This window comes from Lagopus leucura, unplaced genomic scaffold (assembly GCF_019238085.1).
Source record: "Lagopus leucura isolate 7727_CA_CO unplaced genomic scaffold, USGS_WTPT01 Super-Scaffold_73, whole genome shotgun sequence".
In the NCBI taxonomy this organism is placed as follows: Eukaryota; Metazoa; Chordata; class Aves; order Galliformes; family Phasianidae; genus Lagopus; species Lagopus leucura.
In genome coordinates this window covers 88,080,947-88,102,246 of record NW_024962252.1, presented here as the reverse complement: position 1 = coordinate 88,102,246, position 21,300 = coordinate 88,080,947, and the positions used below count along the sequence as shown (strand labels likewise).

The window sequence follows — 21,300 nt, the reverse complement described above, 5'->3', positions numbered from 1 at the left end:
CACCTAAGATGGCCGCCAAGCCGAGGGGCCGGGCGCAGCGGCCCCGCCCCGCGCTATATGAGGGGCGGCGGCGGCCGTGAGGCGGCAGGCGGGCGGCTGGTAGTACCGAGATATGGCTCTGCTTCGGGACGGCATGCAAAGCAAGGTGAGGGGGCAGCGTCGGGCCGTGCTAGGAGCTGGGCCGCAGTGCGCTTGGCCTACTCCGCTGGGCTGCCAGCGTTGTGAGGTGCGGTCCCAGGCGGTGGCCTGCGCTGAGGGGCTGTCAGCTGTCACTGGGCTGTGCCTCCCTCCCTCCCTCCCTCCCGCTCCAGCTGTTGTGTCGGGCACCGACTTAGTTTTGCGTTCCGTGAGGTGCTGCCTTGGGACGTCGAAGCCCTGACCGAGTGCTCAGGTCTCGGCGCTAAATGTGTGTGAGATGGTTTGCTGCGTTCGGTTGCTGTTTCAGAGGAAGTGTAGCTTAAAGGCTGAGGCGGGAACTTCGTGAGGTGTTTAATGGGAGTGCGTGCAGGCAGTGCTTAAAGATGCCTCTTTTACCAAGTGGTCTGCCTGGTTTAGTCTGTATGCCTTAATAGCTGCCAGCAACACCCCGGGTGGAAGGGAAGGCAGCCTTCCAGCAGGGGTCAGCTGCCTGGCCAGCCTCTGTAATCTGGATCTGAATATAGTTTGCATTATGCCTAAACTGAACTCTGGAAGATGAATTGTGCTTCAGGCTGTTTGTGCTGCTTGAGGGTTGTCTTCTCAGTGTCCTCTCTAACCTTCTGGGAGGTGCCTTGAAGGACTTGAAAGGCTAGAAATGCCCCCTCTAAAAGAGGGGAGACTTAGATATAAAGAGGAAACTTTTTACTTAAAGATAGTGAGGTTCTGGTGCAGCTGCCCATAGAGGCTGTGGTGTCCCATCCCTGGAGATGCTCAAGGCCAGGTTGGATGGGTCCTGGGCAGCCTGAGCTGGTGGGAGGCAGCCCTGCCCATGTCTGAGGGTTGGAACTGGATTGATTGGTCTCTTCCAGATGTAAAAAAATACATCTGCCTTGAACAATCTTGTTAAATAACCTCTTTCCTTCCATCTGCTTCCACAGAACATGAAACTTTTAAAACAAACTTGACCTATTGAACTGACAGAATCTTAAGTGTCTTGCCTTCTAGTTCTTCACTTTGAATTGCGAATCAGCTGCTACTTCTTTCTGCTATGCATTAAATGACAAGCATTAGATAAAGTATCTGTCACTTGAGAGTAGTGAGTGAAAGCCTTTGTAGGCTGCAGAATCTGCAAGTGTGAAGGTAAAACATCAGCTGTCTTGCAGCAATGAGTAACTGTGTATTAATCTGCCTTTCTAACATAACGGGCAGGAGCACTGAAGGGAGGGGAAAATGTTCCCACTAAGGGTTCAAGTAGCTTTAAACTCCAGCAGTAAATGACCAAAGATTAACTAGCTATTCAGGTAGTAAGGCTGTCTTGGGATTCCAGCAGTTGCACTGAAGATAGAAACATAGCTATCTTGTCTGTTCCTGTTTAGGTATGTGGGCAGTAGATTAAGTTTCTGTCTGTGAAGGAAACATCATTGTATGCTAACCTTGAGTAGGAATTGTTGGTGTGTATAAACTAAAAACTGACCCTGAGTAGGTAAAGCAGAAGTGGCAAGATATATAGGAAGAGGAAGGGAGGGACGGTAGGATAAGAGGGATTGGAAGTGCAGTGGGAAAGATAGTGTCCTGGAGAGGAAAAGGCACTTCAGAAAGTGCAGCAAGCAGTGGGTCTGCCAAGTAAAGCTTGTGTGAATATACTAGATTTGTTCTAATGCTTGATTATTCAACTGCAGACTTAGGTGTTCGAAATACCGTTATAGATCAAAATAGTGAGAGTGAGTGTTGTGGCTGCTCTTCTTCACAATGGTCAGTGAAAGATGAAATATTATGTTTCTAGGCTTTTGCTGGGAACCTGCTGTTAGCACTTCTGAATGGCAGTTCTCTGTTCTAGCCAACTTCTACTAGATGCTCTGGAAAGGAGTTGCCTACTAGGTCTTTTGCTCTGCAAGAAAACACTTTACAGGGAGATGAACTACTAGCAAGGTGAAAGTTACTGAATAGGAATAGTGTGCTGTCCAGTCTGTAGGAGTCTATAAAGCTGGCCTAGTGGTTTGGACTACTGACAGAATCTCAGATCCACGGGAGATGAAGATTGCATGTGTTGCAGAGTCCCTTTTACTGTTTCTGGCTTCACTATGGGAGGTTGGCAAAGCATTCTTGGAAATGCTGAGTATAGATTAGGGGCTTTCTTCTGTTGCACAATTTCCATCTTAGCTGGGTGTAGTTCATGTTATAGATGAAATATTGTATAACCAAGATGTTATAATTGCAATATAATCAAAAGAGTAAGGCAAAGTGTATAACCAAGATGTTATAATTGCAATATAATCAAAAGAGTAAGGCAAACAAGGATCACAAAAGAGAATAAGTAGAAGAGCTTACCCTTGGGTTGAGCTCACTAGAAGATATCAAAGAGGAGGATCTCCAGAAGAGATCCTTCCCCTCTGGTAGCCAGCTCTTAAATAGGTCCAGGAGGGGTGGAGCCAGGCTCCACCCCTTCCGGTAGCACAGGTGAATTGCCTTCACCTGTGCTCCTCTGGCTGACTCATGGCTCACCTCAGGTGATCAATCAGAGGTTCAGGCCGTGACTCAGCAGTTCCCATACAAATATAGACTGGAAGTACTTTGCCTCAGGCTGTGCTCTGCAGGCAAATTGCTATGGCAGGGTAGATTTGGCCTGTGTTGCCGAAGATGGTGCTTGATTCCTGGAGTGCAGGGAGTTCCTATGTGCTGCTACTTGGAGCAAGGTGAGTTAGAGGCTTTGGCTTGAAATATGGGAACCCTGAATGGTGGCAGTATCCTTCCTACAGCTCCTTTCCTCTGTAGAGAGCTGTTTGACCACTTGAGAGAAGAGCAAGTCTGGGATCCCTTTTACAGGAGAGCAGAATGATCAGGGAGCTTATTGCGCAGCCAGTGGCAACAGGCGCTGTAGCCATAGAGCCTGCTTTCACAGGATTGCAGAATGGCTTGGATTGGAAGGGACCTCAAGGATCATCAAGCTCCAATCCTCCTGCTGCTGGCAGGGTCACCAGTCCCCATATCTAATCCTAGACCAGGCTGCCCAGAGCCCCATCCAACCTGTTCTTGAACACCTCCAGGGACGGGGCATCCACGACCTCTCTGGGCAGCCTGTTCCAGCACCTCACCACTCTCACAGTAAAGAACTTCCCCCTGACATCCAACCTAAGTCTTCCCTCCTTCAACTTAAAACCATTTCCCTTGTCCTGCCTTTCTGCCTGATTGGAAAGCTCTGCACTCAGTGAGGAATAGCATCTCACTGGGAATAAACTAAGCTGCTACTTTGCTTAAAACAAAGATTAAGAGGGAATAATGAAATAATTCCGCCACTGGAGTTGTGTGGTACAAAAATCACAGGTTTGGGAGAGTTTTCTGTAGTGTAAGTAGCAAGGTAAAGACTGCATACAAGAAGCCTGCTTCAGTTTTCCTGGTTATGTGTAACTTGGACAACTTCAGGACTATTTCAATTAAATGCCGGAGAAATAATAGCAGTTCTGTCCCAAAGGCTGTGAAATCAAAGCTTATCATCTACTGTGTTGGCTCTGCTATGTGGATGCAGTGTACTTTCAGACATATTTTTAGTATCTTGATTAAGGGGAATCTTAACCTACTTGTGCTGAATATGACTGAAATGCGATTCTAGGGAGTAATACTGAGTGTGTGCTGGCCACTTGAAGGGCTGCTGGTTAACTTCTGGGTGTTGAAATGAGACATTCTGTAACTGAAAGCTCTATAGAAACTGCCAGAAAATGTCATAATATTCTAGTGGCCTTGAGAGAGCACTTAAACTGGTTTAACTAAACTACTCTGTTTGGGGGGGGGGGGGGGAAGTGGCCGCTGGGTAGTGGCAGATGTAATTACTTCTGTCCTATTTGTGGCTGCAGGTTGACTGACAACAAGGAGGCAATCAGCAAGAGGGGAGCTGGCTGTAGCTGATAATTGGTGGAAGGTTCTCTGAAGTGTAAGCTCTCACTGAAGTGTTACTTGTTCCTTCTGGAAGCCAAGTTATGTTGCAAACCCGTGGATTCATCTGACGTTAAGAATGAATATGGATACTTATTTCACTACCAATCAAATGTTGTATGCAGTTGCTTGCGCTAGCAGATTCTTTTGTTAGAATGGAGAAGTGACTGAGTCACTTCAGGAAAACTAATGCTAAATTGCAAAGAATGTGACTCTAAAGCTTGGGACACTTGCCAGAACCAGGCAGCTTCTGTGGCTGAGGAGCTCCACTGGGAGCTTGCGAGTATGAAGATGTGCTTGTGCTGAGTGAGGCCTGGTCAGAAACTTGCCAAGTTGAAGCCTGAGTAGGTGATTATCAGCGCTGGATTGTACTTAGGTGGTCCAACTTTCTCCTTTAAGCAGTAGAAAAACTGCTGTAAAATTCTGCCTGTATTGGTCAGTGGTATTCTCCTTGCTATCTTTTCTCTTTAGTGTCGAGATTGAGTGATTTATCATAGTGTTCTCATTAGTACCATAATATGTGTTCTGAAGCTTGAAGCAATCAATGTGATGATTATCTGTTTTTCTGGAGAGCTCTGTGTGGTGTCCTGCTCTAATTGCCAAGTCAGGCTAAGTAGGAGCTATGGTGATTGATATCTCTACTGAATAGGGATCAGATTTTCTTGAATCCACGTGAAGTCCTGAGGGTCCCACTACAAGTTGGTAAAGAGGCATGAGATGCTGAAGGCATCAGTACTGTAAAAGTTGCTGCAAACCATAAACTTCTAAAATCGTCCTGCAGAAGGGAAATAAAAGGTGGCAGTAGGGATGCTGTGCCCTGCTAGTTGGAGTGTTCAAACTTCCAACCCAATTCAGCTGCTTCCCTGCTGTGCTGCTAAAGGAGCTACCATCCTTAGCACCTCTCTGCTGTAAGGGAGGCATGCTTTCACCAGCTGCTGAGCTCTGGTCTTATCCCCCAGCACTGAGGATGTGAGGAAGAACAGACTAGATCCTGGTTGCTGAGATGGGGAATCTTAGTTCTGCTTATTGTAGGGAGGAAGCAATGATGTTCTAGCTGCGAAATGCGTCCTGATGGAGAAGAGTTGTTAGGCATGGCAGTCTGGGGGACTCAACTAGAGTAGTTTCCCAGGGAGATCTTGGGCTGGGTGCCTGATATGGTAAAGGAACAAGCCTTGGGGCCTGGAGATGAAAAAAGGCTCTGCACAGCCTGCTTGTGACTGTAAGCACGTTTTTTCTCATTGCTGCTTATGGGATGGGTGAAAGAGGAGTGATAGCAAGCATCCTGAAAGATGAACTGCTGGTGCTGCCAGGGCAGGTGATTGTGTCAAGACCAGGCATTAGTGTAGAACATCTGCTCTGGCTGCTCACTGGGTTAGTGCCTTGTAGAGCTCATAAGTTTGGGTGGGCAGAGGAGGAGGTGGGGGGGAGGGAAAAGCTCCTTGGTTCCAATTCAGTGGAAAAATGCTATGGGGGAACAGCGCTCTGCACAAAGCTGGGCTGTGTGAATGCTCTCTTTGTAGTGTGAGCCTTTCTGCCATGATTGTGTAATCTGAAAGGTCTCTGGCCTGGAGTTAGAAGCCACAGTGACCTTCATAGGGCTAGAATAGACCGGTGGCTTTCTGATCCTCCGTTTCATATTCCTGAAAGAACTGATGCTAAGGCTTGGGATAGAGTTGATAATCCTGTGCTACTCTACAACAATGAAATGTTTCAGCCTGCAGTGATCTTTATGCATAAGCTAGATAGTCATGTGTGTTTACTGTAGATGTTTAGGGCAGGAGAAAGTGCAAGACTTCTTCAGCAGTTAGTTCTTGATTATTGTTCTGGTTTTTGGACCCTCCTGTTGTGGGCTGTTTGTCTTTATGTACTGCTCTGAGTTGTGCTGCTGCTGACTCCTAGCTGTTCTTTGTAAATGAGGCCCTGCTGGAGCGCTAAGCTCTGCTTAAGTAGCATTACTGGGGAGTTATGAAGTTGTAGGTTGCATGTTCTTGCCAAATTGTTTTAATCTGGCAAAGCAATACCATCTTACATTCATACATTTATCTCTACCTCCTGTGCAGGCAACTACTAGGATGGAGAGCTGAGGATGGCATCTAATCACAGGTTACTTCCTCTGTGACGCTTAAGAAATCTCCCAAGTTGAGGACTGGCTGGTTTGTGTAACCTTTCCTGTAGTTTAGCTGAGAGGAGGCAGTTTCCTTTAGCTTATCATGCTTTTCACAGACTCAGCGGTTTGTATTGTTAGTTCTGCTGATCCTGTTTGGACAGTGGAGATAAGTAAGCAGGATGCAAAACACAGTAAGAGGGGCTGCATCTCACTGCTTTGGCTGCTGGTGTTATCTGGCATGAAAGCAGCTGGGAAATTCTGAAAGCTGCCTTTCATTCAGATGGCAACAAACTTCAAGCTCTGCTCCTTGTGAAACTATTCCTTGAATGGTGGCCTTCTACCTAGCCTGCCTCTAGTACTTGAGTGGAGTGGTGTGGCTGCTGTTGGAGATGTTTGAACCACACCTCTTCATCTGTGCCTTCCTAGGGAGAGCTGTGTGCATGTAGGGGAGTGTGATTAGCAGCCTCACTCTGTGGCTGGGTCCCCATGGTGCCAGGAGTATCATACATTCAGACCTAAGTGGTGTCTGGGCTGCTAGGGCTGCCCTTACAGGATACGCTCTGGAAGCACAGTGTTTGGGGTATCCCTCTCTTAGGTGTGGGGACCTGAGTGTATTTGCTAACAGTAACTATTAGTGATAGCTGGAATCTAGCCAGCAGCAGCCTGGCTAGAGGCAGCTGTGTGCCACCCTGGCAGCTGTGTCCTCTGCAGGCTAGTGGGGAAGCTTGCTGTCTGCCAGGATTTCAGTTCACAAATGGCCAGATGAGGGGGGGAGAGGTTTCCAAAGCTCCTCGAAATAAAGCTTTCACCTTAAAAAGGACAACCCCTCATCAGTTCTTAAGCAGCTTTACACAGAAGCTTAAAGCAGGATTCAAGCAATGTGTTGTATGATGGCCTTGCTCAGGTGCTGTCTAGTGCTATTTACTTGTGGGTTTGCTGCTGGATCTTGTGGTTAGCAGGTGGTATGTGCAGGCTCCTGGCTTCTGTTAGCCAATATGCTGCAGGGTGGTGAAGTGGTACCGCCTCAGCCCAGCTCTTGAGCTTTTTTTCTGGTAATGTATTCAAAATAATCTCTAAAGGATGGCTTTGGGATTTGGCCTGGCTCTGACAGTTGCTCTTCAGCAAACTTCCTGTGTTGTGACCTTGATCAGCAGTTTCTCCCTTACGCAGGAAATAAGAATGATTTGTTAGACTGCAGTGCTGGGGGAAGAGCCTCTTACGAGACAAGACTTGTAATGCAAGAACCACCGTAATGTAGGCTGGGGCTATTGCTGGCTTCTAGAATAGATGTCTGAAATTGGCAGCAACTTGTGTTCTTAATAGCAATAGCTTGTATTTCTTGATATCTAGATCACTGCATCTACTTGATGTAGGAATTGGATGCATGTATCGGTAATCGTCAGTTATCTATGCTACATATGCCTAAAATCCTTTGCTTCCTTCTGAGGTCATGTAGCTGTCTGTGGCTGTTTGCCCTGAACATTTAGGTACAAGCAGTGTAGTACAACTCATTGAAGGATGCTCAATTCATAAACAAGGGAGAGAAAATGAGTAAAGCTTGTGTTGTAAAACAGTAAGGTTCAGCATAACCTGGCCACTGCCCTGGTATCCCAGATACCTTGACTTAAGCTGTTGGAAAGAAGTGTCTCCTGCTAAGGAAGGCACTGGATCTGTTTTAAGCTCCTGTCTGAATCAGTGTGAGGGTCTGGTGTGTCTGATTTTTGAACCTGATATGCTCTGTGATCTCTGGTTAACGGTTTATTTGGAGCACATCCACATAGCATGCTCAGAAACCTCTTCGTAGGTGTTCCAATAGAAGCAAATAGCACTAAAATGTTGCCAGGCAAAGACTCTGTCTAGGTAAGGTAAGACTTGAATTCAGGAGAGGTAGAGGCTTGTAGTTACAAGTATAAATAGCTTTCATAAAGCAAAGTTCAGGTATCTCTGAAACTAGTTCTCATTCTAGCTCATGGGGGCTTTCTTTAAATGGCACGTGTGCATTCCAGCAGCTATTAACTTGATGCCAGGTACTTTGAAAATAGGATTATACTGATGCAGGGTTAGTACTCCAGTATTCTTGGGTTCTCCTCTTGTTTCTGGCAGACACTTGGATCTTAGACTTGTAGGAGTCTAAGGAGGTTTTAGGCATCTGCTCCATTTTTCCCTGGGGGCAAAGAAACCTTCACAGCTGTTAGAACAGTTAGTAGAAGTGCCACTGTGGCACTTGTGTGCAGTAGTCTTGGGAGATCAGAGTGGCAGCAGTGACCAATCTGAGCCAGAAGAGGAAGAGCCTAGTTTTTGTTTATGGGTTGCCCTTTATGGTGGATAAAAATCACTTAATTCTTGTGCCAAAGCAGCTGTCTGATGTAAAGATAAGGAAACAGGTCACATGACTAGGCTCTTAAGAGCTGTTCTTCCACATATTGTGGAGATAGAAATTGAGGAGAGCTATTAGTGCTGTTACTCCCTTCAAAATGATTTAACAGTCTTTGGCTTGATGTGCTTAAGTAAATAAAACTGAAGAAGTACTGGAGGGAAGATGCTTCTTTCTAGGAATACTTCACTAATACCCTGAGTTGTTCCTAGACAGTTGGGTCTGTGGGCTCTTAAGTAACACTCTTCTTATTTTATGTGCTTGGAAGAGAGGGTTGTGTTGGGGCCGTTAGACCCCTGTGTGTGCTGCTCCTTGAGGCAGCAGTCTGCTGCAATGTGGTTCTTGTTGACAATGCCACTGACCGATTTAGCTTCACTAAGCCTACTCGATGCTTGACCAGAGCTTGTTTTGTGATCTTGTGAATTCCGTTGCAGCTGAGGTCTGTATCTGTAGACCTGAATGTTGATCCTTCTCTTCAAATTGATATACCTGATGCTCTGAGTGAAAAGGACAAAGTGAAGTTCACGGTACATACTAAGGTAAGGTAACGGGGCTAGAAAGTGCTCTTTGTAGATATGATGGGAGTAATCTATGTATTTGTAATGAGCATACCTGCAAAAGTGGGTTTGGCAGTGAGGAAAATCTAATTAAATGGAGCTTTTCCACTTAAAGGTGGCCTGAGGATATAGAGGCAGAAACTTTTACATTTAAGACTTGAACGCTCCCTTTAAGACAAGGTAACTGATACACTAGGTTGGATTTACTTTTAAATAAATAAATAAATAAAGTAGCTTGAGACTGGGAAGGCTGGGGGGAAGGCAGCTACTGTGAGGTGCCACTAAATAAACTGTATGAATGCTGTTCTACAGCAGTGCCTTTTCTTCAAATAATGTTCTTAGTAAGGCTCTCATTTGAGTGCCAGCTCAGCTGAAAAGGAGTAGGCGAGGCTCTTACTAGGCAAAATAGCTTCTTTTGAAAATGGAACTGTTTCTAAAAGCACTCATTTACAAAACAGTGAGGCTTCCTTATCTTCTCTTCCAGACTACGCTGCCAGCTTTTCAAAGTCCTGAGTTTTCAGTTACAAGGCAGCATGAAGATTTTGTGTGGCTGCATGACACACTCAGTGAAACTGAGGAGTATGCAGGACTCATTGTAAGTAGTTCCTGAAAATGTGATTCTAAACAGAATTCTGTGGTAATTTAATGTGGAAATTAGTAAAGACACAAAGTCTGTTTTTTACTACTGCTGTTAGTATTTCATGACATTCCTTATGCTTTCTTCTTACTCACTCAAGTGGTATAGCTCTAGCGTTAACTTTCCCTATAGGTTGGCTGGGAGCAGCAAAACAGCCACAGGCCTCAGTCCCTGACACCACAGTGGGACTAGTATCGGCCCGAAGGTGGATCAATAGACTGATCCATTAAGTCGTCTCTCTTGTCTTAAGGTTATTCAACTGCCACAGCAGGCAGCTGGCTATGCAGTGTGTAGTAGAGGTTTTTTTCTCTTGTTTGGCTTCTAAGTGCACAGAGCTGGAGGGAAGATGAGAGATTTAAGCATCTGAGCTTCCCGGTTGCAGAGCCTTGCTGGCTTGACACGACCCTGCAAAACTGTCTCCTACAGATTGCTAGAAGTAACTTTGTAAAGCTTAGGATTGTTACTGTTTATCCCTAACCAATTATTTCTTTGCTAGATACCTCCAGCCCCTTCCAAGCCTGACTTTGATGGTCCCAGAGAGAAGATGCAGAAACTAGGGGAAGGAGAAGTATCTATGACCAAAGAAGAGTTTGCCAAAATGAAGCAAGAGCTAGAAGCGTAAGTAGGATGAATGTGTCTATCAGAATGCTGCTAAAGGCTGAATGTAAAGATGCCTTCTGGGAGAGCAATATATTTAATGGTAACTGATGTTGAAGGTGCTGCTCCCTGATATTCTGTAAAATCCTGGAATTTGGGAGTACGTTAAGCTTCTCTCAAACCTGGAAAATTTCCTGGTTACAGACTGAAAGTAGCTTCTTAATTGCTAGCTGGCTATTTCAGAGGCACACTGAATACTTTTACTGGAAAACTTGAAGCAATTCTTTGTGCAGTGGAGTTGCAGATGGATCTCAGGCTTTTTTTTTCTTTCAGTGAATACCTCGCTGTCTTCAAGAAGACTGTGTCATCACATGAAATCTTCCTTCAGCGGATTTCTTCTCACCCTGTGCTCAGCAAAGATCACAATTTTTGTGTTTTCTTGGAGTATGACCAGGATGTAAGACACCTTCTACTTTGCATGTGAGGCAGGGTGTTAGAAGTGCTGCCACTCTTCTGTGTGGTTAGATTAGAATGTTATATAAATCTACCCACAGTGTCACAGTAGTAGTAGTAGTAGTTGAAAGATAAAGGCCTGTCTTTAGGTCACTTTGCTGCATTTCTTACTTGTAATCAAGTTAGGAAGCCAACTTAATGTGTCCTTGGATCTTAGGAGCAAATATTGTGCAGGTGTGTTTCTGCTGTCTCTTTCATGATCCTTTAAAATGAAGAATATCAGTGTGCTGAAGTTGGTACTGCGTCTGTTTTGTGCCTCATAAGTGGTGGTTGCTGATTGATGTTACCTATGGAGAAGCTAAGCTGTTCCTGGGAATGAGAAAAATCTGTTGTGGAGTAGTTGAACTGCTAGTAAAGCTATTTGTACTCTTATAGAACTTACAGGGGTGTTAAGGAGAGCTTGTAGATCAGGCTGCTCTGTCATACATTAGACATAAGTGATGTTAATATTCTGTTAACATTAAAGTAGTCATCTTTTCCCCGCATCCATCCTGGATTAATTTGAAGCTGTCTTGGCCTCTCTTGTAGCTGAGTGTTCGGAGGAAAAACACGAAAGAGATGCTTGGTTTCCTTCTAAAAAGTGTGGTAAAGAGTGCAGATGAAATCCTCTTGTCTGGAGTCAAGGTAAGGTAGTTGGTTTGCCTCCTATTTGCTTTATTCTTGATGGCTTCTTATTTCTTAAGGGGCATTACTTATGTGCTTTAGGCTTAGTGTATGTGAGGCTTAGATTTACTACTGCAAACCTTACTGCTGTCCCAAGATGTGCAGAGTGGCCTTTTGATTTTAAATAAATAAAAAAAGACACTGAGGGTATAGACTGAACTTGAGTGTATTTCAAGAATCTGATGTGCAAGAGTTGCCCTAACACCTGATCCTGCTGGGAAAGAGGGAATCTTCCCTTCAGCAAACATGCTTTTGTCTACTTCAGAGGTCTGAATAAAACAAGTTATGGTTTCTGCTCCTACTGGTGAAAATAAAATATCAGGCTCCTGTAAGTGGTTCAACTTCAGCTTTTCTATCTTGTTGCCATGGTAGCTCTTTCTAATAGACTTGCTATCCTAAACACCATGTCATGAAGCTGGTGTTACAGTAGATATGTTTTGTATGGATTTTAAATAAGCTTGTAAACTGCTTAATATTCAACTACTGTGCTGTTAAAGGTCTGGGAAATGGAAATTGTAACAGCTGTTAGCTTTGAGGGCTCTCTGGTTACTTCAGCATGCAGCACTGAGTAGTTGTGTGTCAAATCCATCTTTGCGTCAATGTGTAACAAAAAAAAAAAATCAAATATTTAGAAATTCTCAGGGTCTTTTCTTGAACTCTACTTTTCAATAGAGATTGACAGGCGTAAAACTCAGGTAGCTAATGGTGTTTGTTTAGACCCTTCCTTAAATAGAAAAATGCCTGTGCTCTGTGGTAAAGTAACTTAACATGTTATACTCTCTTTCAGGAAGTAGATGACTTTTTTGAGCAAGAGAAGACTTTTCTTGTAAACTACCACAACAGAATCAAGGATGCATGTGCAAAAGCAGATAAGATGACAAGATCTCGTAAAAGTGAATCTTTTCAAAGACCTTTCTAAAGACCTGCAGTCTCACTGGATTTAGTGATTTCTGTAGCCTGAAAACCTTCTCTTGTTCTTGCAGATATTGCAGATGACTATATTTATACTTCAGCTTGCTTGAACAACCTGGCATTAGAAGAACCTACAGTTATCAAAAAGTAAGCGATGCTAATTGCTCAGAACATTCTGAGTTTTCAGAAATTCAGGGGGTTGAGTCATAGCTAGTTTGAGTTTCTTGAATTGTACACAAATGGCATTGAAACTTTCTTTCGCCTGGTGCATCAGAGGAAAGAATATCAGCTGCGTTGGTTACTTACCTAACTGATCTCATGCCACTTGTGTGGCAGAGCTGAACTGTACTTCTCAAATCTTCTTCAGTATAGAAGCCCTGAATTTTATTCATATCACAAACTCAGAGAATATAGGAAGAGTTACACCCCTGTATTCTGATGTATTAAATACATTTACAGCCTACACTAGAACCTCTGAAGTTCCAAAATAGTTTTTTTTTTTTTTTTTCCACTGTGGAAGCCTGGTCATTCTAAGATAAATTATCTTGATAACAATGTACTGAGCTTTGCTAATGCAGTTTACAGCTGGAAAAAAAAAAAAACAACAAAAAACAACACCAGCAAAATAGTCTGTCACTCTTGGAGAGTAGCAGTGGGAAATTCTTTACAGGATTGTTAATGCTACTTGTTTATTATTTTAAACGGTGTCTAGTTGCTCAACTCTGTTAAAAAGGAATCCAGTACCTCTTGCATTAAATCTTTTGTCCATGTTTCTACCTAGACCATCTTTTGAATCTCTTGTCTGCATCTATATCTAATGCTTATGCATTTTCCTCCCCGAGGTACTTGCTGAAAGTTGCTGAACTCTTTGAGAAACTCAGGGTAAGAGAAGCTTTGGGAAAAGTAAAAATAACACAAATCTGTAAGTCTGGATGACACTGTCCTGTTACATGCAGATTCTATAATCTCTTCTGCAGAAGGTGGAGAGTAGAGTTTCATCTGATGAAGACTTAAAGCTCTCTGAACTGTTGAGGTACTACATGCTCAATATAGATGCTGCTAAGGTGAGAACTGTCTTCTTTGTGAAGCTTGTTTTTGTGGAATTGTGACTCAGTTATCTCTGTGCTTTGAGAAGATAGGAAGGTGGACCCTTGTCTCACTTAAGAAACCCCACACTTTTGAATGACAGCAGAATATAGAAACTATGTATGACACTACTGTCTAGTCCACTTCTGAAACAGTTAAGACATCTGGCCAGTTTCTTTGGCATGTAGAGGTAAAAAAAAAAAAACAAACTCAGAATCACAGAATTGTAGGAGTTGAAAGGGCCATCTAGAGATAGAGTCCAACCTACGTAAGCTGGGACCTGTTTTAGCATGTTGCACAGGTTAGTGTCCAGACAAGTCTTGAATATCTCCATAGAAGAAGACTTGACAACCTCTCTAGGCAGCTGGTTTCAGTTCTTTGTCACTCTGACAGTAAAGAAGCTCTATGGGAGATGCTCCAGGCCCTTAATTGTCTTTGTCACCCTCCACTGGACTCCTAGTCCCCTTTCTTGAACTGGGGAGCCCACAATTGGAGACAGTACTCCAGTGTGTCCTCACCTAGGATAGAGTAGAGGGGGAGGAGAACCTCCTTCTATTTGCTGGCCACGTTCTTTTTTTAATGTACCTCAGGATACTGTTGGCCTTCTTTGGCCACAACTCAATGGATTCTTGTGAGTTAGAGTCAATCGAGTTTCAGTTTGCAGTACTCTGGTACTTCCAGTGTTTATAACCCATTAAAAATGCTGATGACAAATTAAAAATCCTTAAGTAAATCCTAAGTACTGGAGCCCTTTCACATAGTTATGTGTTAAACGTGTGACAACTACTGGAGTCTGGACTTCCAACAGGCAGTGTTATTACTACTCGGTGGGGAGGCCCACCTTACAGAAGGATGAAACTGTTTTGAAGGGAGTAATTATAACTAAAATAGCCCTCAAACTTCCTTGATTAAGACATAAATCACTGTCTTGAGCATGTGATACTGTACAGGTGAAACACTTCTGCTACTTTGCTAAGAGTAAAGAGTGTTAGAACAGTTTGTTAGAAAAAGCATAATCTAGTGCTGGCAGAAGTGAAACCTCCTGCTAAAGTAGTTTGTATCTCAATTTGACTGCAGTCCTCTTAAGATTTTTACATGTTATTCCTGTCTGCTTTCAGGATCTTCTGTACAGACGTGCAAGGGCTCTTGTTGGTTATGAAAATTCAAACAAAGCTTTAGACAAAGCCAGGCTAAAGAGCAAGGATGTCAATCTGGCTGAGGCACATCAACAGGATTGTTACCAGAAGTTTGAAAAGATTTCAGAATCTGCAAAACAAGGTGAAAAAGACTTTGCTGTACTTATCTTCATGCTCGCCTGTAGCAAGTACATCTTCATGTACTTATCTTATATGCTCGCCTGTAGCAAGTAGTCTGAAATTCTTAGGGACTGTGTAAATGTATGTAAAAATTCATGCAACTGTATCTTCAGAAGAATGATTGTCTGAAGCTGAGCCATGTCTGCACTAGACCAACCTTAAATATAAGCCCTCATTTGCTTTCTAGACTGAGCTCTTGTTCTTAGCTTCCACACCAAACAACTGTGGAATCAGGCTTTTTCTCTGTCCTCTTGCTGCTGAGTGCCTGATATCAAATCTCATGCTGCTTCTTAGTTGTATGCTTTTGGCCAGTATTAAAGAGAAACGTACCTTCAGGTTGCACACAACTTCCTTCCTATTCCTGGTTTCCAAATGCTCCAGCCTCTCCCAGAGCTTATGTGGCTCACTATTTTATTCATGTTGTTTTCCTACAAAGCCCTTCTGTTTCAGAGCAGATAGGCAACTTGTCTACTAAGATAACACTATTATGTGATTCAGTGCATATTCTGGCTAGAAACAGTGAGACTTAGCTCTTAAATCTTTTTGTGGTCAAACTCTGTACTAGAGTTGCACAGTATGAAACGCAAAGGGCATTACTGAAACTTCAGTCATTACTTTGTACATCTCTCATCTGTGCTTATGCTTTCTTCCTACAGAATTGATAAGCTTCAAACAGAAGAGAATAACAGCCTTCCGCAAAAACCTAATTGAAATGGCAGAACTGGAAATAAAACATGCAAAGGTGTGTTCTTTAGAATTTAACAGAGGTAGCTTGAGATAAGTAAATAATGTGCAACCTACAACTTGCTGGGTTTCCATTTAAGGCTAGTAATTGTAAAGTTGAACAGTCAGGTTCTCTGAGATCTAGAGAAGAGGAGGAAAAGGAATTGAAAGTCTGTAAGTATTTGAATATACAGTGAACAAGTGCTGGCAGTCTCAGACTGTCTTATGGGACAAAGGCTTTCAGCCTGTCATTCCTAGGACACTGGCCTGTTGCCCTGTGAGTAAGAATTTTCAGTTTAGCATGTAGCAGGCTGCCCTTTCATTTAAACTTCCTGTGAAGCCACTTCATCTATGGGATTTGACCCCTCCTGAATATGCCTGATAGTGGGCAGCTGTGGATGCGTTACTGAGAGCTGTGGGCATGTTCTGCAGCTTGTGATCCAGCTGTCGACTCTTTTTGGCTTTGTGAAGGGAGGCTCTGTGCTGAGCAAACTTGATGGAAGATGGAGAGGCCATTTTGCGTGCTGTAATCTTAATGTAGGAATGCATATACTAATTGTAGGGTCTGCTAATTTAGAGAACAAAGTGGAAAGCCTGAAGAAGTAACTCTAGCCTCTTTTGGGAAGTCTAAAGAGTCTAATTTTCCATTCCTTGGACTTCATTATGGGTAGCTACTTCAGTGCTGTGTTTAAATTAGATATAAGAAAGGCTCTGTTTGGCCCACTTAAAAAAAAAAAAAAATAAAAAATTCTAGGCTCCTGTCCTTTTCCTCCCTCCCACAGACAAGGTCACAGTTGCAGGTTTACAGAGAGGAGCAGACCACTGACTGCTTCTGACAGTGCTTGAATACTTGTTTCTGCAGTACAGTCTCTTAATTGCTGTCACAAGCTACAAAATCTGGGGATGGACCTGACATCTTGAAAGCTCCTTCATTGTTGAAAACCTGATTTACACAATCAGTCTGACTCACCTGAAACTAATTATCTTCCTTTCCAGAATAACGTCTCTCTCCTGCAAAGCTGTATTGACTTGCTCAAGAACTAAGGAGCCTTATTCTGAAAATGTGAAGGAATTAAAAAAAAAAAAAAAAAAATCAATTGCACTCAATGGCTGGGGTAACTTATTGGCTCAATTTCATAAGCTTAAAATAAATATTGTCACTGAGGTTATTTGACTAGTACTTAAATATGTTGATAGTGATGTATTGACTTCCTTGGTATAAATGAGAGCAGAACTGCATATGAGTTTTCTGGATGTAGCTACATCCTGTTGACTGATAACTCAAAATGAGTCAAATGTTGGGGGGGGAAATTAATTTGCTGTTGACTGATTCTTCATCTAGTGGAAAATGTTTTTGGAGAAGAATTCCTATTTTCCAGGATTGCAAAGCAGTTGTTGTAGACTTGATATTTGAAAGTTGCAAGTGGGAATAACTTATGTGTAGAAATTTTATAAAGTAAATACCTTTAACATTCCATTTCCCAGATGGATTTCTACTACAGTATATTTTGAATTTGTATAACTACATTCAGTATTTGTACACTTGGGTGATACAGCAAATAAAGATATCTGACTAAACAAGCTGTTGCTCTATGGCAAGACTTTGTGTGGGATCTAAGTGACATAATGGGGCTTCCAGGTACAGAATTATGGCATTACTCATCACCTGGAGCTTTTCATTCTGTGCACTGGAGATGTATATTTTGCTCAGTAGGAATGATCTTGAAATGGATGTTGATGTGAAATATGGGGAGTTGAGATCATGCTGCTGCTTGAGAAGTGTTCTTAAACTGTAGGTTGCTATATGCTATACGCCAAGGAAACTAAACCTAGGTCTGGATGGCTTGGACTCCTTCAAACTGCTTTGCAGTGCTTCATTTGTGTTTTACTGATCTTGACAACACCTGTTAGTATCAAGAGGTTGTTTGAAACTTCAACTGTGCTGCAAGCACAGCCCTTGTCAGTATTCTGTGTAAGCTGTAAGTCTTTACATTTTATGTGGCCAACTGGGCTTTCACTACCATAATCTAGGTACTCCAATGTGGCATGGCAGTGTAGCTGTCGTTTGGTGTGTGAGGATACGGGTCAGCTACCCATGTCCTAGAGACAGCTTTCTGTAGAGTAGAAGAGAAACTTGAGCATATGTTTTTTTCTTTGAACTTGTAATTGTGCTGAAAGTAGACTACATAGCTATGCTCTGATCAGACTGTTTGAAGCAGTTTCAGCTAGACAAGCTTGTTCAGTTGCTTACTCTTCCATAGCCCACTGCTTATTTATTTGGACTCCGCTGTGCTGCTCTTGGCAACCACATCTTACAGAGTTGTTAGGTAGGTTGCATTGTCTGTAACGAGGAAACTCTGCTTGCTTGTCCTGGGGTGTTCAAGCAGGCAAACTTTCCTTAAAAACTGTGTGCTGTACCTTCTGCCATTACTTTGGCTCCTTCATTCAGAGGAAAGAGCAGGCTGAGGTTTCCTGGGGTCAGTTAGTATGCTAGCTGCGTCGTGATGAATGTGGCTGTGACTCACAGCAACTATGGTTGCATCATGGCCTTTTGCACCTATTTGCACCTATTGCATGTTTTATGGGGAAAGTAATATTGCCTTGCTTATGGTGCTTGACAGCAAAATGCTGTTTATATAATGGATCTTCTGAACCCAGCTGTAGTATTTGGGTTGTCTGTTTTTTTTTTTTTCCAAACTTTTCATTGAGTTTGGTTTTAGGGAAGTTTGATGCAGTATTTTAAGTAAAGTGGATTTCATCAGATTTAAACATTCAGAAGATTTTGTAATTACAGTTTTATACAAACGCTGTAGTCAGCAAATTCACAATAACTGCAAGCGAAGCAGCTATAAAGCAGTCTTTGTCAGTGACACGGTTGCTTTGCAGGAAGCTGCCTTCTTCTAGCTGTGCCGGTAGAGTGCGTCAGTCTGCTTCAATGCCTGAAGCACGTTTACTTGGAAAAATACCACTCAGCACAGATTGTGTTCCTGGAGGCCAGTGGGTGGCAGTCTGGGACAGCCGGTAACTAATAACACCACGTTTGCTTTCAGGTAGAGTTGTGGTGGAAGTACTGGAAAACTGCTGCATACCCTAGTTTCCTATCCAACAGCTAGACATATGTTGAGACTTAAGAGAAATTGACTGCGTATGTGAGCATTCTGCTGATAAGGACCAGTAAGAGTTTAACGTAATATGACTTGACGTGTAGCATGGCCTTGAATGGAGCCTTGGAGCAAAGAAAAGAGTGTGCAAGTTGGTGTGATAAGACAGTTGATCATCAATATGACATCAAGTGTTTAAAATTATTGCTGAGACTTAGTTTGAGGCTGTCTGGGGAGGGCAAGAGCAGAATTTCACAGATGCCTGAAACAGGGATTGGCTTTTCAGTATATACTCCCCCATCACATCTACTAAGCAGTTTACTTTCACAGCCTTGTTGCTCTGATCTAAGCGTTGTGAATGGACTTTGGAGGAGAGGCACAAGCTTCACCATTGTTGTGGTTACTATGGTATGTGGCTTTTGCTTGAAGTTAGAGGGAAAACTAATGTTTGCTGAAGTTTGCTCAGGTTTGTTAGACTTCCAGCTCTAATGTTGCTGATCGAGACTGTCAGCACTGTGACCAGGAGGTAAGCATACCACTGACCTGCAGCACAGGTCTGTTCCAGCAGTTACCTCTAAGAGTTAAAATAACAGGTCTCTATACTGACCCAGCTTGCCCTGCCTGGGTAGGGATTGGGCCAGGGATTCTCCTAGAAGCAGCTCAGCAGATAATAATCTCTAGTCATGTACGTATTCTGTTAACAGCTGATTGCAGAAGCACATCTTGTACATTGCATCTTAGTGCAATGCTATGGCTTGGGTTACAGGAGATAGCATAGAGAAACTGTCCTCCATCAGGGAGAATGTTTTTACCAGCATAAAGCTTCTGGGCTGCATAGGGTTTGTAGAAGGGAGCTCTGTATTCTACAAACATGGTAAGTTAGGAGTCTAGTTTTTCTATTCCATTTGACAAAGAGTAGATGGTTTTCATCCTTCCAAGGGAAGTGTGGATCCTGAGGAATCCAGCATCTACTCAATATTAGAGAGAAAGAGGGTGATTCATGTCCTTGAACAGAGTTGTGTATCTCTACTTACAGAGAAGTGAAGGTGACTGTTGGGATGGTGAGAGTGAAATAGGATAGAATGAATGAATGGGTGCTGCAGGTATCTGGCTGAGTGTTTTTTGGTGGAGCAGAGCTGAAAATAAGACAAGCACAGGACAGTGGGTGTGATTGAGAGTGCACACCCAAAAGGGACTAGTAGCAGGGCAGCTGGATGCAGAAGGCTGTAGTCCTGGTATGGTGAGTTTGCAGTGAGTCAGTCATATTAAAATAAGAGCATTTTAGGGCTGGATGAAACAGGTGGCAATTGTGCTTAGGGAGTATGTAGCATCTGGGTATTGGAAAACTGCAGATGAGAACCAACCTGGTCAAATATGATAAGCTGATAAATATGTCCTGTTGTGTGAGATTGCATCAGTTGAAATAGCAAGGAACAAAGGATTCAGTAAAATAGGGTTTTGTATCTGCAGAAAGGGAATGATTAAGGGTCAAATGTGCTTGTAGAAGAAGAAACTATTTTGCTGTGATTTCAAGAAGGTGTGTCACTGATGCTGAGGGTGGTAATCCAGGCAGAGAACAGTTCCTGTGCCTTTGGAATACAGAAAGCCCTGACTGACTATGCATGGACTTGATGCAACAGCTTGTTTATTCTATAATGCAAAGAATACTGCAGAGTTCCCGTTCTTGAGTGTAGCTCTCAGTAATTTGCTGCTATCTCAGTGCTGAATGAGGAGTTATTTCAACTTGCACTCCTGAGAAACACCTCTGTCACTGCATGGTGACTGTGGAAATCTGAATTGGATTTGAAATTTGTCCATTTGCAGCTCACTGGTCTCCAGTGAATGATTACAGGCACTGGTGATCCATTTTAATCCCCCAGGTCACTGACTGGTTCTAGCTCTAGAGCAGCAGTTTGCTGTTTTTGGGAAATGTGCTTCATCTGCTATCAAATGCTGTCCAGTGGCTGGGCTCTGGTGTGGGTTCAGCCTTGCTTTTTGTTTACTTCTTACATTACAGAGCCAAAGAGAAGGCCTAGCTGAGATCAGAGTCCAGCTCAGCTGGGTTTTTGTGCTGGTGTGCTAAAAATAATCCCTGCTAGGGCAGCTTTGTAATTTGAACAGACAAGCAAGAACAGTACCCCTTTTGCAGGAGAAGGGATTCAAGCAGAGCATGGAAAAGGTGACTTGCCTGTTTTTCCACAGGGAATTTGTGGCAGAGACAGAAATTTAACTTGGATCTGAAATTCTACTCCAGGACTCTTGCTGTCTCAATCTGCTGCTGCTGGAAGCAGTCAAATGAGTGTTTGTGTTGGTTTTTTTTTTTTTTTTTTGGTTTGACTGTCCCTTGGCTGCAATTTACTGCTCTTCTGTGGAAGTGTGGTAACTGCTGCTGTGACTTTCTGTGTCCACTCCAGTGCAGTGAAATGTGTCAGTTTAAATGTTCTCGTTTGTGGGTCTGTTTTACTGGCAGTGGAATTGTGAGGTCACTTTTTGCAGAGAGGGTGGAGGAGTACTTGCTACTTGGAAAAGAATTGTGAGTGCTGCTCTGATGATGCTTTAGCTGCATATTAACACTCAGAGGGAGAGTGTTGTGGCCAGACCATGTGCATTTAGTGCTTACAGCATTTTAACTTCTGGGTATGGCTGCAA

General features: G+C 43.2%; 1 protein-coding gene across 1 annotated transcript; it reads left to right on the top strand.

Moving 5' to 3' along the window:
- The first annotated feature begins 54 nt into the window (after nucleotides 1-54).
- Nucleotides 55-17,131, top strand: SNX5 (sorting nexin 5). Its single transcript, XM_042881915.1, has 13 exons — nucleotides 55-145; nucleotides 8,981-9,085; nucleotides 9,588-9,698; nucleotides 10,237-10,358; nucleotides 10,671-10,794; nucleotides 11,379-11,474; nucleotides 12,301-12,406; nucleotides 12,497-12,572; nucleotides 13,268-13,307; nucleotides 13,403-13,489; nucleotides 14,630-14,789; nucleotides 15,484-15,569; nucleotides 16,547-17,131. The coding sequence occupies exons 1-13, from the start codon at nucleotides 113-115 to the stop codon at nucleotides 16,592-16,594; spliced, it is 1,194 nt and encodes a 397-aa protein (XP_042737849.1). The 5' UTR covers nucleotides 55-112; the 3' UTR covers nucleotides 16,595-17,131.
- Nucleotides 17,132-21,300: the final 4,169 nt, after the last annotated feature.

Bases quoted from the DNA above. Each gene is read 5' to 3' on its own strand.
- SNX5 (XM_042881915.1), top strand. From the start codon at position 113: ATGGCTCTGCTTCGGGACGGCATGCAAAGCAAG. The intron at 12,407-12,496 runs GTGAATCTTTTC...TTGTTCTTGCAG, and splicing joins GATGACAAGATCTCGTAAAA to ATATTGCAGATGACTATATT. The intron at 15,570-16,546 runs GTGTGTTCTTTA...CTTCCTTTCCAG, and splicing joins TGGAAATAAAACATGCAAAG to AATAACGTCTCTCTCCTGCA.